Source organism: Salvelinus namaycush, chromosome 6 (genome assembly GCF_016432855.1).
Source record: "Salvelinus namaycush isolate Seneca chromosome 6, SaNama_1.0, whole genome shotgun sequence".
NCBI lineage: Eukaryota > Metazoa > Chordata > Actinopteri > Salmoniformes > Salmonidae > Salvelinus > Salvelinus namaycush.
The window spans coordinates 21,278,305-21,292,001 of record NC_052312.1 but is presented as its reverse complement, the minus strand read 5'-3'; the positions used below and the strand labels follow the sequence as shown (position 1 = coordinate 21,292,001).

Genomic DNA, 13,697 nt, shown 5'->3' with positions numbered 1-13,697 from the left:
TTCATATGAAATAAGTGTGGTACAATCAGTAGCCTAGGCCCTAGGCTACACCCTATTATCGTTAAATATTTATTTGAAGCTTCTGATGTGTTGACCATTCTGAAGAGGCGTCTCGGGATTTGCCCTAGAATAAACTCAAACTGATGTATGACTAATTTCCACCAGTCACAGTGCATTATTTCTGTCCAAAATCGCGTTGTTTAAGGAGGTGTGCTGTGCAGACCAATCCAAACCTGTGGATCTATTTGCGTCACTCAGGGGGAGGGATAACAGAGAGGGGCTCGGTCTATAATTACGCCGCTGACTGAACAATGATCAGCGACACGAGCGCCTAGGCATTTTAACAGTTAACTGAAAGACTACTAAACAGCTCAACGGTTTTCAACTGAAGATTTTGACCGTTTAAACGATATAACATTATTATAAATAGGCCTATCACTTTAAGGTATTTATTTTAAGTCTACATTTTTAAGGTTTTCCTTGACGTTTTGCCGCCAGTCAAGTCTATCTGCTGCAGTTACTTACATTAAGCCAATTGATAAATCGTTGCTTTTGAGAGGATTCAAGGCACATTACATTACTTCAGCATGTTTCCAGACTCAAGCACCGGGTGAGTAGCATAGACTATTAGCTAAATTTCATTAATTCCTTTCATGTTCTGGACGCGCTTCTCACATTGTTATGCAGGCAAGTGCGTAGCCTAATAGGGAATTGCATCGTTCTATCATTGTATTTACTAACAGTACTCATCCGCAACTTTTATTCAATGTGGTGCTACTGTAGGCCTATCACACATGGTCAACTGTGCAAGTGGGGGACATAGTAGTGTGTGTAATTTTAGATAACACCAGAAATGGATTTGTGTGGATCGGACGATTCACATGCGATTGGGGCAGCAGATAAGAGTTTGATATTTTCATTGGAATTAAATGATAGTTTAAATCATATTATCGAATAAGAAAAAAAAAATCCTCCCGTTCAAAAAAACTCTATATACGCTGAATAGCAGGACCTTGGCTGCCGAACAGGATTTTTTATTATACAAGACAGATGTGGGAATCTCAATAGTAAAGGGTTGCGCGCCTATTGGCTAACATCGTTTCTGAAAATAAATAAATAAATAAAAAGAAAACCTACTGTAGGCTCTAATAAATTGTTCAGAAAAGCATAATAGTCAATTCACTCAATTTACTCTTATATATTGTAGCATAATATTTGATTAAATAATGTGTGTACCTTAAACTTTTATTCACAGTTATTCTGTAAGCAGGTGTTTGACAATTTAGTAATGCAACTTCACTTGAGAGAGGCTACGTAGGCAATAGCCTCATATATGAGGTGGGCTCAGATTCATGGTTATGGTCAGGCTATATGATGAAGCCCAGAGTGTACAATAACACCATATGGACTTGTTTTCATAATACGATGGTTCTTAGAAATGGGTGTGTGTTTAAGGTCAAAGTTGATACTCAGATAAGATAACATAACACACTGATATAGGCTTGATATAGGGTGTTATAATAGGCTAAAACTATGGGCCGTGTGTGTGTGTTGACCTTTGTGAAAGGCAGAGGAGAAGAATGACTCCAGTGTGACTCTGATGGAATGTGTGTGTGTGTGTCTGTGTTTGTGTCCTTGGGAGATTCGACACTATGGAGGCTCACACTCATGAACACACAGACTTAAGATTATTGCTCAGAAAACATCTGTTTAATAAGGACACACACACTTCAACTTCCCATAGACACTCTGAAACACCCCGTGGCACATCAGCTATGTGTCGTGATCGCATTGACCATGACATCCATTTTGTTTTATTATAAAGTATTAGTATAAGTAAATTATATTCTAACGTATGGCTCTCTTATTTCTGTGTGTTTCAGGTACAGCTACGAGGACTGCAAGGCCACAGCAGACTGGCTGTTGGCCCAGACCTCCGTTCGCCCCGTGGTTGGCATCGTGTGTGGTTCAGGAATGGGAGGACTGGCTGACATGCTGAAAGACCAAGTGGCCTTCAACTACAAGGACATCCCCAACTTCCCCCAGAGCACAGGTATGTAGTAGTAGTGTATATCTATCTGTCTACTTATTTTCTTATTTGGTGAATCTGCATTGCAGATGTATAGGGCAAGGTATATGGGGCCTACGTTGGCCATGTTACCTAACCAGGGAGAATTCTGGACTCAGATTATAGCCTATGAAAAACAGCTGCACTCTTAGAAAAAAAAGGGTTCCAAAAGAGTTATTTGGCTGTCTCCATATGAGAACCCTTTTTGGTTCCAAATAGAACCCTTTTTGGGTCGAAAAGGGTTCTACATGGAAATCACCTTTTCTTCTTAGTGTGGTTCTATAAGATGTTTTCTGATTGGTTGCTGTGCGTCGTCAAGTGCATTCTAATTGGTTGTTGTGTGTTACAGTGCACGGCCATGCTGGACGCTTGGTGTTTGGCACGCTGAAGGGAAGGCCATGCGTGTGCATGCAGGGACGCTTCCACCTGTACGAGGGATACGCCATTCAGAAGGTATGTCTGTCTACCAACATACCATGTGGCTACTGTAGGATTCAGACATATGGTGCTCTTCTGCATTACTTTAAATGATAGGTAGAGAAGATGGATTCATTATTATGCCTTAATTACAGGGCAATTTTGTTGTTAAGATGAGTCAGTCAAATATACAGGTAAAATATTAAATATACAGTACATAGAAGTAAAGAGAATAAAAACACATAGTATTAAATCAACTAGCCCAGGTATTCCCAAACTGGGGTACGCACAATGCTTTCGGGGGTACGTCAAATATATATATATATACAGTATATATTTTTTTTTCTTCACATTTTTAAACAGTACATTTACATTTTCCAACGGGGCTATAGATTTGGGTGAGTTTTTTTTCTTGCCTGAGTAGCCTCATTTCACTGCCAAAAATAAAATTAAACCATCTAGTGTTCAGCGAAATAACAACACAATGGCAAATACAGGTAGCCTAGTCAAATAATTAACATCCAATCACATTAACCGTTACTCTCTCGCGGGAAACCTTCACTCTTGCGCAGACATTTAGAAACGAAACATGGCCATTTGAAAAATAAGCCACAGGAGTTTTTGGAGTGAAAATAAAGACGACTTTTGAGTAATAGGACATGTATAAAAGCAACAGATACCATTAATAAGAAGGGGCTAGAAGTGTCTTATATGGTGAGCTACAGAGTGGCTAGGACAGGCAAGCCCCATACTATTGTGGAGGACTTAATTCTTCCTGCTGCCGTGGATATGGCTGGGACAATGCTGGGGGAAAAGGCCCAAAAAACTATACAGACAATGCCTTCATCAAACAACACTGTTTCACGACGCATCAGTGACATGGCAGGAGATGTTTTGAAACAACACTGGCTTGTATTACTTTCGCATACAAGCCAGTGAATTATATTCTTTACAGCTGGATGAGTCAACAGACGTGGCAGGCCTGGCACAGCTCCAGAAGCCGCGCTCCTAGTGGCCCGGGACTTTAATGCAGGCAAACTTAAATCAGTTTTACCACATTTTTACCAGCATGTCACTTGTGCAACCGGAGGGAAAAAAACTCTAGACCACCTTTACTCCACACACAGAGATGCATACAAAGCTCTCCTCCGCCCTCCATTTGGCAAATCTGACCATAACTCTATTCTCCAGATTCCTGCTTACAAGCAAAAACTAAAGCAGGAAGTACCAGCAGTGACTCACTCAATACGGAAGTGGTCAGATGATGCAGATGCTACTCTACAGGACTGTTTTGCTAGCACAGACTGGAATATGTTCCGGGATTCATCCAATGGCATTGAGGAGTCATCGGCTTCATCTATTAGTGCATTGACGACATCGCCCCACAGTGACCGTACGTACATATCCCAACCAGAAGCCATGGATTACAGGCAAAATCCTCATCGAGCTAAAGGTTAGAGCTGATGCTTTCAAGGAGCAGGACACTAATCTGGATGCCTATAAGAAATCCCGCTATGCCCTCAGACGAACCATCAAACAAGCAAAGCATCAATACAGGTTTAAGATTGAATCCTACAACAGCGGCTCTAGCACTCGTCGGATGTGGCAGGGCTTGAAAACTATTACGGACTAGAAAGGAAAACCCAGACGCGAGCTGTCCAGTGACGCGAGCCTACCAGACAAGCTAAATGCCTTTTATGCTCGCTTCGAGGCAAGCAACACTGAATCATGCACGAGAACACCAGCTGTTCTGGATGACTGTGTAATAACACTCTCGGTAGCCGATGTGAGCAAGACCTTTAAACAGGTCAACATTCACAAAGCCACGGGGCCAGATGGATTACCAGTACGTGTACTCAAAGCATGCGCGGACCAACTGGCAAGTGTCTTCACTGACATTTTCAACCTCTCCCTGACTGAGTCTGTAATACCTACAGGTTTCAAGCAGACCACCATAGTCCCTGTGCCAAATGAAGGGAAGGTAACCTGCCTAAATGATTACCGCCCCGTAGCACTCACGCCGGTAGCCATGAAGTACTTTGAAAGGCTGGTCATGGCTCACATCAACAGCATCCTCCCGGATACCCTAGACCCACTCCAATTTGCATACCGCCCCAACAGATCCACAGATGATGCAATCTCTATTGCACTCCACACTGCCCTTTCCCACCTGGACAAAAGGAACACCTACGTGAGAATTCTGTTCATTGACTACAGCTCAGCGTTCAACACCATAGTGCCCACGAAGCTCATCACTAAGCTTAGGACCCTGGGTTTTAACACCTCTCTCTGCAACTGGATCCTGGACTTCCTGACGGGCCGCCCCCAGGTGGTAAGGGTAGGCAACAACACGCCTGCCACGCTGATCCTCAACACTGGGGCCCCTCAGGGGTGTGTACTTAGTCAAATGAAATCAAATTTTATTTGTCACATGCACCGAATACAACAGGTGTAGTAGACCTTACAGTGAAATGCTTACTTACAAGCACTTAACCAACAATGCAGTTTTAAGAAAATACCAACAAAAAAAGTTATATATAAGAATAACAAATAATTAAAGAGCAGCATTAAATAACAATAGCGGGGCTATATACCGGGGGGTACCGGTACAGTGTCAATGTGCTGGGGCACCGGTGTCGAGGTAATTGAGGTTATATGTACATGTAGGTAGAGTTATTAAAGTGACTATGCATAGAGAATAACAGAGAGTAGCAGCAGCGTTCCGGGGGGGGGGGGGGGGGGGGGGGGCAATGCAAGTAGTCTGGGTAGCCATTTGATTAGCTGTTCAGGAGTCTTATGGCTTGGGGTTAGAAGCTATTTAGGAGCCTCTTGGACCTAGACTTGGCGCTCCAGTACCGCTTGCCGTGCGGTATCAGAAAGAACAGTCTATGACTAGGGTGGCTGGAGTCTTTGACAATTTTAGGGCATTCCTATGACACCGCCTGGTGTCGTGAGTGAACTCCCTGTTCACCCACAACTGCGTGACCAAACACGACTCCAACATCATCATGAAGTTTTCTGACGACACAACAGTGGTAGGCCTGATCACCGACAATGATGAGACAGTCTATAGGGAGGAGGTCAGAGAACTGGCAGTGTGGTGCCAGGACAACAACCTCTCCCTCAATGTGAGCAAGACAAAGGAGCTGATTGTGGACTACAGGAAAAGGCGGGCTGAACAGGCCCCTATTAACTTCAACAGGGCTGTAGTGGAGTGGGTCGAGAGTTTCAAGTTCCTTGGTGTCCACATCACCAACGATCTATCATGGTCCAAACATACCAAGACATTCATGAAGAGGGCACGACAAAACCTTTTCCCCCTCAGGAGACTGAAAAGATTTAGCATGGGTCCCCAGATCCTCAAAAAGTTCTACAGCTGCACCATCGAGAGCATCCTGACCGGTTGCATCACCGCCTGGTATGGCAACTGCTCGTCATCTGACCGTAAGGCGCTACAGAGAGTAGTGGGTACGGCCCAGTACATCGCTGGGGCCAAGCTTCCTGCAATACAGGATCTATATAATAGGCGGTGTCAGAGGAAAACCCATAAAATCGTCAGAGACTCCAGTCACCCAGGTCATAGACTGTTTTCTCTGCTACCGCACGGCAAGCGGTAAGTCTAGGACCAAAAAGGCTCAGTAAAAGCTTCTACCCTCAAGCCATAAGACTGTAGAACAATTCATCAAATGGCCACCTGACTATTACATTTTGTACACTGCTGCTACTCGCTGTTTATTATCTATGCATAGTCACTTCACCCCTACCTACATGTACAAATGACCTCTAATCTGTACCGCCGCAAACTGACTCGGTACCTGTACCCCCTGTATATAGCCTTGTTATTGTTATGTTATTGTTTACTTTTTATCTTAATTTGGTAAATATTTTCTTAACTCTTCTTGAACTGCACTGTTGGTTAAGGGCATGTAAGTAAGCATTTCATGGTAAGGTATACACTTGTTGTAATCGGTGCATGTGACAAATAAAGTTTGATTTGATATCTGTTATGTTTATGGGGGGTTAATTAAGGAAGACATCCTCTTCTGCAAACCACTGGAAACCGGGACAACATGAGTGGATATTTTTAAAGTACTGGACAGCTTTGTGACATCAAATGGACATTGGTAGTCAAGATGTGTTGGTATCTGTACTGATGGCGCAAAAGCCATGACAGGAAGACATAGTGGAGTGGTAGTAGTGCAAGTAGTTGATCCCGGCGCTACTTGGGTACACTGCAGAATCCACGAGAGGCTCTTGCTGCCAAGGTGATGCCTGACAGCTTGAAAGACGTTTTGGACACTACAGTGAAAATGGTTAACTTTGTTAAAGCATGGCCCCTGAACTCTTGTGTAGTTTCTGCATTGTGCAAAGATATGGGCAGAGACCATGTAACGCTTTTACAACATACAGAAGTGCGCTGGTTATCAAGGGGCAAAGTATCGACATGTTTTTTTAAATTGAGAGACGAGCTTTAAAGTTTTCTTTACTGACCATAATTTTCACTTGTCTGACCGCTTGCATGATGAGGAGTTTCTCACAACACTAGCCGATCTGGGTGATGTTTTTTCTCACCTGAATGATCAGAGTCTAGGATTACAGGGACTCTCCTCAACTATATTCAATGTGTGGGACAAAATTGAGGCTATGATTAAGAAGTTGGAGCTCTTTTCTGTCTGCATTAACAAGGACAACACACAGGTCTTTCCATCATCGTATGATTTTTTTGTGTTGAAATGAAATCAAGCTTACGGACAACGTCAAATGTGATATAGCAATTATGCAGGTACTTTCCCGAAACGGATGACACAAACAACTGGATTCATTATCCCTTTCATGCCCTGCCTCCAGTCCACTTACCGATATCTGAACAAGAGAGCCTCATCGAAATTGCAACAAGCGGTTCTGTGAAGATTAAATTTAATCAGAAGCCACTGCCAGATTTCTGGATTGGGCTGCGCTCCGAGTTTCTTGCCTTGGCAAATTGTGCTGTTAAGACACTGATGCCCTTTGCAACCACGTACCTATGTGAGAGTGGATTCTCGACCCTCACTAGCATGAAAACTAAATACAGGCACAGACTGTGTGTGGAAAATTATTTAAGACTGAGACTCTCTCCAATACAACCCAACATTGCATCCTTTCATGCACACCCTTCTCATTAACCTGTGGTAAATTATTCAACATTTTCGATTAACAAATGAAGTTTTATATGTAAGATGGCTAAATAAAGAGCAAAATTATTGTAGATTATTATTTGTGCCCTGTGTCAGAGTTGTGTGTATAGGTGGCAGGGAAGTCAGGCGCAGGAGAGTCAAACGGAGTGTAAATGGAGTCTTTTAATATATGTCCACTTAACATGCTCCAAACACGAAAATGTACATACATAAAATAAACATGGGTACGAGGACCCGTCGCGCACCTATACAGCAAGAAACAACACTGACATAAAACAATCTCTGACAAAGACATGAGGGGAAACAGAGGGTTAAATACACAAGAGGTAATGGATGGGATTGAAAACAGGTGTGTGGGAAGACAAGACAAAACCAATGGAAAAATGAAAAATGGATCGATGATGGCTAGAAGACCGGTGACGTCGACCGCCGAGCACCGCCCGAACAAGGAGAGGCAACGACTTCGGCAGAAGTCGTGACACCCTGGTCCTATAAGAGCTCATTGTCACAACCCGGCTCGTGGGAAGTGACAAACTCAAACTCATTCTTATGTTTAATAAATGTATCTTATAGTGTGTGGCAGGCTTACAATGATGGCAAAAAACAAAATTTGAGAGTGCGCTGACCCTGGTGCTAGAGGGGGTACACAGCTGAAGGTTGAATGTTTGAAGGGGTACGGGACTATAAAAACTTTGGGAACCACTGAACTAGCCTATATTAGAATATCCACATTTTAGCTGTATATTGTAATGTGTAATACCAGTATATTTGTGATATGTTGACCATGTACAGAACCAGTCAAAAGTTTAGACACACCTACTCATTCAACGGTTTTTCTTTATTTTTAATATTTTCTACATTGTAGAATAATAGTGAAGACATCAAAACTATGAAATAACACATATGGAATCATGTAGTAACCAAAAAATTGTTAAACAAATCAAAATATGTTATATTTGAGATACTTCATAGTAGCCACCCTTTGCCTTGATGACAAGTTTGCACACTCTTGGCATTCTGTCTATCAGCTTCATGAGGTAGTCACCTGGAATGCATTTCAATTAAGAGGTGTGCCTTGTTAAAAGTACATTTGTGGAATTTCTTTATCTTATTGCGTTTGAGCCAATCAGTTGTGTTGTGACAAAGTAGGGGTGGTGTACAGAAGATAGTCCTATTTGGTATGAGACCAAGTCTATTTTATGGCAAGGACAGCTCAAATAAACAAAGAGGAACGATAGTATATCATTACTTTAAGACATGAAGGTCAGTCAATGCGGAAAAGTTCAAGAATTTTGAAAGTTTCTTCAAGTGCAATCGTAAAAACCATCAAGCGCTATAATGAGACTGGCTCTCATGAGGGCTGCCACAGGAAAGGAAGACCCAGACTTGCCTCTGCTGCAGAGGATAAGTTCATTAGAGTTACCAGCCTCAGAAATTGCAGCCCAAATAAATGCTTCAGAGTTCAAGTAACATCTCACATCTCAACATCAACTGTTCAGAGGAGACTGCGTGAATCAGGCCTTCATGGTCGAATTAGTACAAAGAAACCACTACTGAAGGACACCAATAGGAAGTAGAGACTTGCTTGGGCCAAGAAACACGAGCAATGGACATTAGACCGGTGGAAATCTGTCTTTGTGAGACGCAGAGTAGGTGAACGGATTATCCCCGTGTGGCTCAGTTGGTAGAGCATGGCGCTTGCAACGCCAGGGTTGTGGGTTCGATTCCCACGGGGGGCCAGTACAAAAAAAAGTATGAATGTATGTACTTGTAAGTCGCTCTGGATAAGAGCGTCTGCTAAATGACTTAAATGTAAATGTAAAATTATCTCCGCATGCGTAGTTCCCACCGTGAAGCATGGAGGTGGAGGTGTGATGGTGGGGGGATGCTTTACTGGTGACACTGTCAGTGATTTTTTTTTAGAATTCATGGCACACTTAACCAGCATTGCTACAACAGCATTCTGCAGTGATACGCCATCCCATCTGGTATGCACTATCATTTGTTTTTCAACAGGACAATCACACAACACACCTCCAGGATGTGTAAGGGCTATTTGACCAAGAAGGAGAGTGATGGAGTGCTGCATCAGATGACCTGGCCTCCACAATCACCCGACCTCAACCCAATTGAGATGATTTGGGATGAGTTGAACCGCAGAGTGAAGAAAAAGCATCCAACAAGTGCTCAGCATATGTGGGAACTCCTTCAAGACTGTTGGAAAAGCATTCCAGGTGAAGCTAGTTGAGAGAATGCCAAGAGTGTGCAAGGGTGGCTAGTTTGAAGAGTCTAAAATATAAAATATATTTTGATTTGTTTAACACTTTTTTTTTTGGTTACTACATGATTCCAAATAATGAAAAACCCTTGAATGAGTAGGTGTGTCCAAACTTTTGACTGGGAATGTATGCGTGTTCCAGATCACCCTGCCTATGCGTATCTTCAGCTTGCTGGGTGTAGAGACGGTGATCCTGACCAACGCTGCTGGCGGTCTCAACCAGGACTTCAAAGTGGGAGACATCATGATCATGAAAGACCACATCAACATGCCCGGCTTTGCTGGCAACAACCCACTTGCTGGAGCAAACGACGACAGGTAGGCTTGGCAAGTGTGTCTGTGTGTGTGCGTGACAGAGAGAATTTTGTTGAACTTCTTTACACTGACAATAGTTATGTGTAGGGATGCACTGATATGACATTTTTGGCCGATACTGATCCGATATTTTCCTTGCCAAAACACCCGATACCGATAACCGATATTTAACATTTTTAGTGGCCTTATAAGCATTCTAGTACAGTTAAATAGTTGAAACACACACACATACACTAACCAAAAAGTTATTTTGTTGGCATTTACGTATGTCCCCATTACCAGTAAAACATAATCAAAACCTATTTCTTTCACTTACCTGCTGTGCTGTTTCGTGGTTCATTTGTTCAGTCGTTTCATTCTCAACCAGGATTTCATCATACATGTCAAGCAGTGAAGTTTCAGCTCTGTTTATCTGTGGCCTCTCTTCCTCAGTGCGCACTGTCGCTGTGTCCGTTTCCATCTTGTCCAGCTGTGTCTGTAACATTTCACGTAAACCCTGTTTCTTGTCTGCATCGAAGTAGCGGTCCTTGTACCTAGCATCGAGCATGGTGGCGACACAGTAAAGAGGCTCAGAGAAAATGCCACCTAATCGCTTCATCACAGCCTCTAGTAGAGTACTTTTTCAAGTTTTAACCCCACGGTCTGTCTGCAGTTTTGTTGAGCGGGCATTTCAATGCCAAGACATCACGTCTGCTGCAGACGTAGTTGATTAGCTTATTTCTCGAGTCAGTTGTTCGAATGGAGCTAGGAGTGTGTTCATGTTTCAAACATGTTCTCAAATGCCATTGAAATGACAACAAGGTATGAGAACCAGGACATTCTTGAGTATGCAATACTGCTTTGCTCAGTACGAAATCCTCGTTGACCGACTGTGCTGTCAGACTCAGCATGCTCATGGGTCTGACATCGCTCGTCCAAATGTCAGTCGTGAAGCTAATAGCAGTGACGCCCATAGCAAGTAGCTCATGGAGGTGCGTTTCAACAATACTGTGTAACTCCGGTAGGGCAACATCTGAAAAATAGTGGCTACTTGGTAGTGTGTACCGGGTCTCGAGGTGCTTGACCAGTCGGCGAAAGCCAACATCATCCACGACAGAGAACGGTTGACTGTCAAGGGCAATGAAACCCATTATCTTGGCGTTAATGGATTTCATCTTTGAGTTGTCTCGCTGAAATGTTCTTACTCTTTCAAATGACTGCTCGACTTGAACTTGTTTAGTTGTTGGAAGTGTGCACCTTGTTTTTATTCTGCTTTTTTCCTAAGTAGTCGCTGAACGTCTGGGGGATGATGCACTTTCAAATGAGTAATTAGGTTTGTGGTATTGAAAGATTTCACTTTCTCCCCTCCTCGGGAAATAATAGCAGCGTAAACATTGCATATGGCCTTTTTGTTATCTTCCTTTGAAACACCAAAATAGATCCACACAGCAGACATTGTGGGCTAGGTTAGGAATGCTGTGTTGCACGTGTAGCGCTGTATTTTTCGTGGCGTCATTACCTCATCTACCTACGTTATATAGGTATGCACGTCAGCTTTGACATCGGTTTTGCACATCGGCGTTAAACTAAACATTCCAATGTTGGCATTTTTAGCTAATTTCGGCCCATTCCAATATGCTTACCTATATACCGTGCATCTCTAGTTTTGTGGCATTGAGGTGTAACCATCTCTCCCTTCCTCCCTCCCTCTCTCACTTTCCTAGGTTCGGTGTGCGGTTCCCCTGTATGTCTGACGCGTACGACAGAGAGCTGCAGCAGCTGGCTGTGGATGTGGGACAGGAACTAGGCTACGGTGACTTCCTGCGTGAGGGCGTATACTGCGTCCTGGGCGGGCCCTCGTTCGAGACCATCGCGGAGTGTCGCATGCTGCACAAACTGGGAGCTGACGCTGTCGGTAAGTCTCATCTCCACCGTGCCTTCCCCTAGTTTTAACCACAAGATCGTCGCAATCCTCCGTTCATTGCATTTGACATATTGAACTCAAAATCTTCTCTTATATTGAGGAAACATAACTGATGCGGTTATCAAACGTATTTTCCCTATGTCTGCACTGGTCTAACATTCTTTCTCTCCCTCTCTCTCAGGCATGAGCACGGCTCACGAGGTGATCGCGGCGCGTCACTGTGGCATGCGTGTGTTCGCCCTATCCCTGATTACCAACAAGGCTGTGATGGACTACGACAGTGAGGAGAAGGCCAACCATGAGGAAGTCCTGGAGACAGGCCAGCACCGCGCCATCCAGCTGGAGAAACTGGTCTCTACCATGGTCACCCGCATGGAATACAACAACACCAACGCCTAAATGAACGAATGGAACCAACCACCAAACTCATCGAAATAGAGTTCCTACAATGGGAATCCCATTTAAGACAATGGGTGGACTGGCGGCCATTTTGAGTGTACCAATGAAGTGTAAGTGAAATTGCCTTGGTCTGAGGTGCAAAACCCATTCTAGGAATTCAATTTCTATGGTAAAACTGGCTCTGGATCAGTAGAAACCGACCGCCTTGAAGTTATGAAACCCAATGACCTGCTTTTGACACAACATTGCCTGATCTGAGAGCTGTGTGGAACAGTCACTTACTGGCTGACCTCTCACCCTCACAGTCCCTCTTTTTAAAACATTCTTCCCATTTTCAAGACGAAGGTGTACATTCCTGTCATGAGAGACTCTACAGGCTGTCTCAAAAAATGTTATCATTATTATTATTGTCTATTATAAGTTGATAATGTTTACTTAATATTGAGCTGCATGTGTAAATGTCTTGATTTAACTTAACAATGAGAAAGCTATGAATCTGCTGTACATGTCTTTTAACGTATGTATCCCGTCTATAATGTACATTAGCTGTTGACGTAAAGTATTATTTCTGCTCTTGTTTTTTTTTAATATGAATGTGCTTACTAAAGTTTATATTTATTCCTGTGATTGGAGGATTTATTGGTTAATGATACCAAAGATCGTCTATTATAGTGACAAGATAACAATGGAAATAAATGTCCTCAAAGATGGAAGGCAGGCGGGAGGAGGTGAGATCAGGTGGGACCATTCTAGCCAATGAGAGGGCATATACGCATGTGAACAACAGTAGTTTTTCTCAAAGTTGCCTGAATGCCACCACTTACATCAGTACATTTGTAACAGCTGAAACATTATGAAACTTCTATTCGATCAAATACGCTTAATGTAAATCGACACACTCTCATGGACCTCCATACAAAAATCCCCACTTGGGTCTATTTATCTCACACAGACAAATTTTGGGCGGAGTAAATCCTCTCGCTTCGCCTTTTTCCCCTCTAATACTCACTTATAATTCACACAAGTTCCCGAAAAGTTTGAGGAAGAAACTTGAGTATTCTTCATGGGTTTATATATTTACAATGGGACACATTCCATGAGTCTGATATTGATCTTTAGAAAATATGTTAGCTTTGCTCAAAA

The 13,697-nt window shown here is 43.0% G+C and overlaps 1 protein-coding gene across 1 annotated transcript; it reads left to right on the top strand.

Moving 5' to 3' along the window:
* Positions 1 to 305: 305 nt before the first annotated feature.
* On the top strand, positions 306 to 13,181 carry LOC120049772 (purine nucleoside phosphorylase-like). The gene is made up of 6 exons (XM_038996181.1): positions 306 to 610; positions 1,884 to 2,053; positions 2,418 to 2,521; positions 10,080 to 10,255; positions 11,956 to 12,146; positions 12,337 to 13,181. The coding sequence occupies exons 1-6, from the start codon at positions 588 to 590 to the stop codon at positions 12,552 to 12,554; spliced, it is 882 nt and encodes a 293-aa protein (XP_038852109.1). The 5' UTR covers positions 306 to 587; the 3' UTR covers positions 12,555 to 13,181.
* Positions 13,182 to 13,697: the final 516 nt, after the last annotated feature.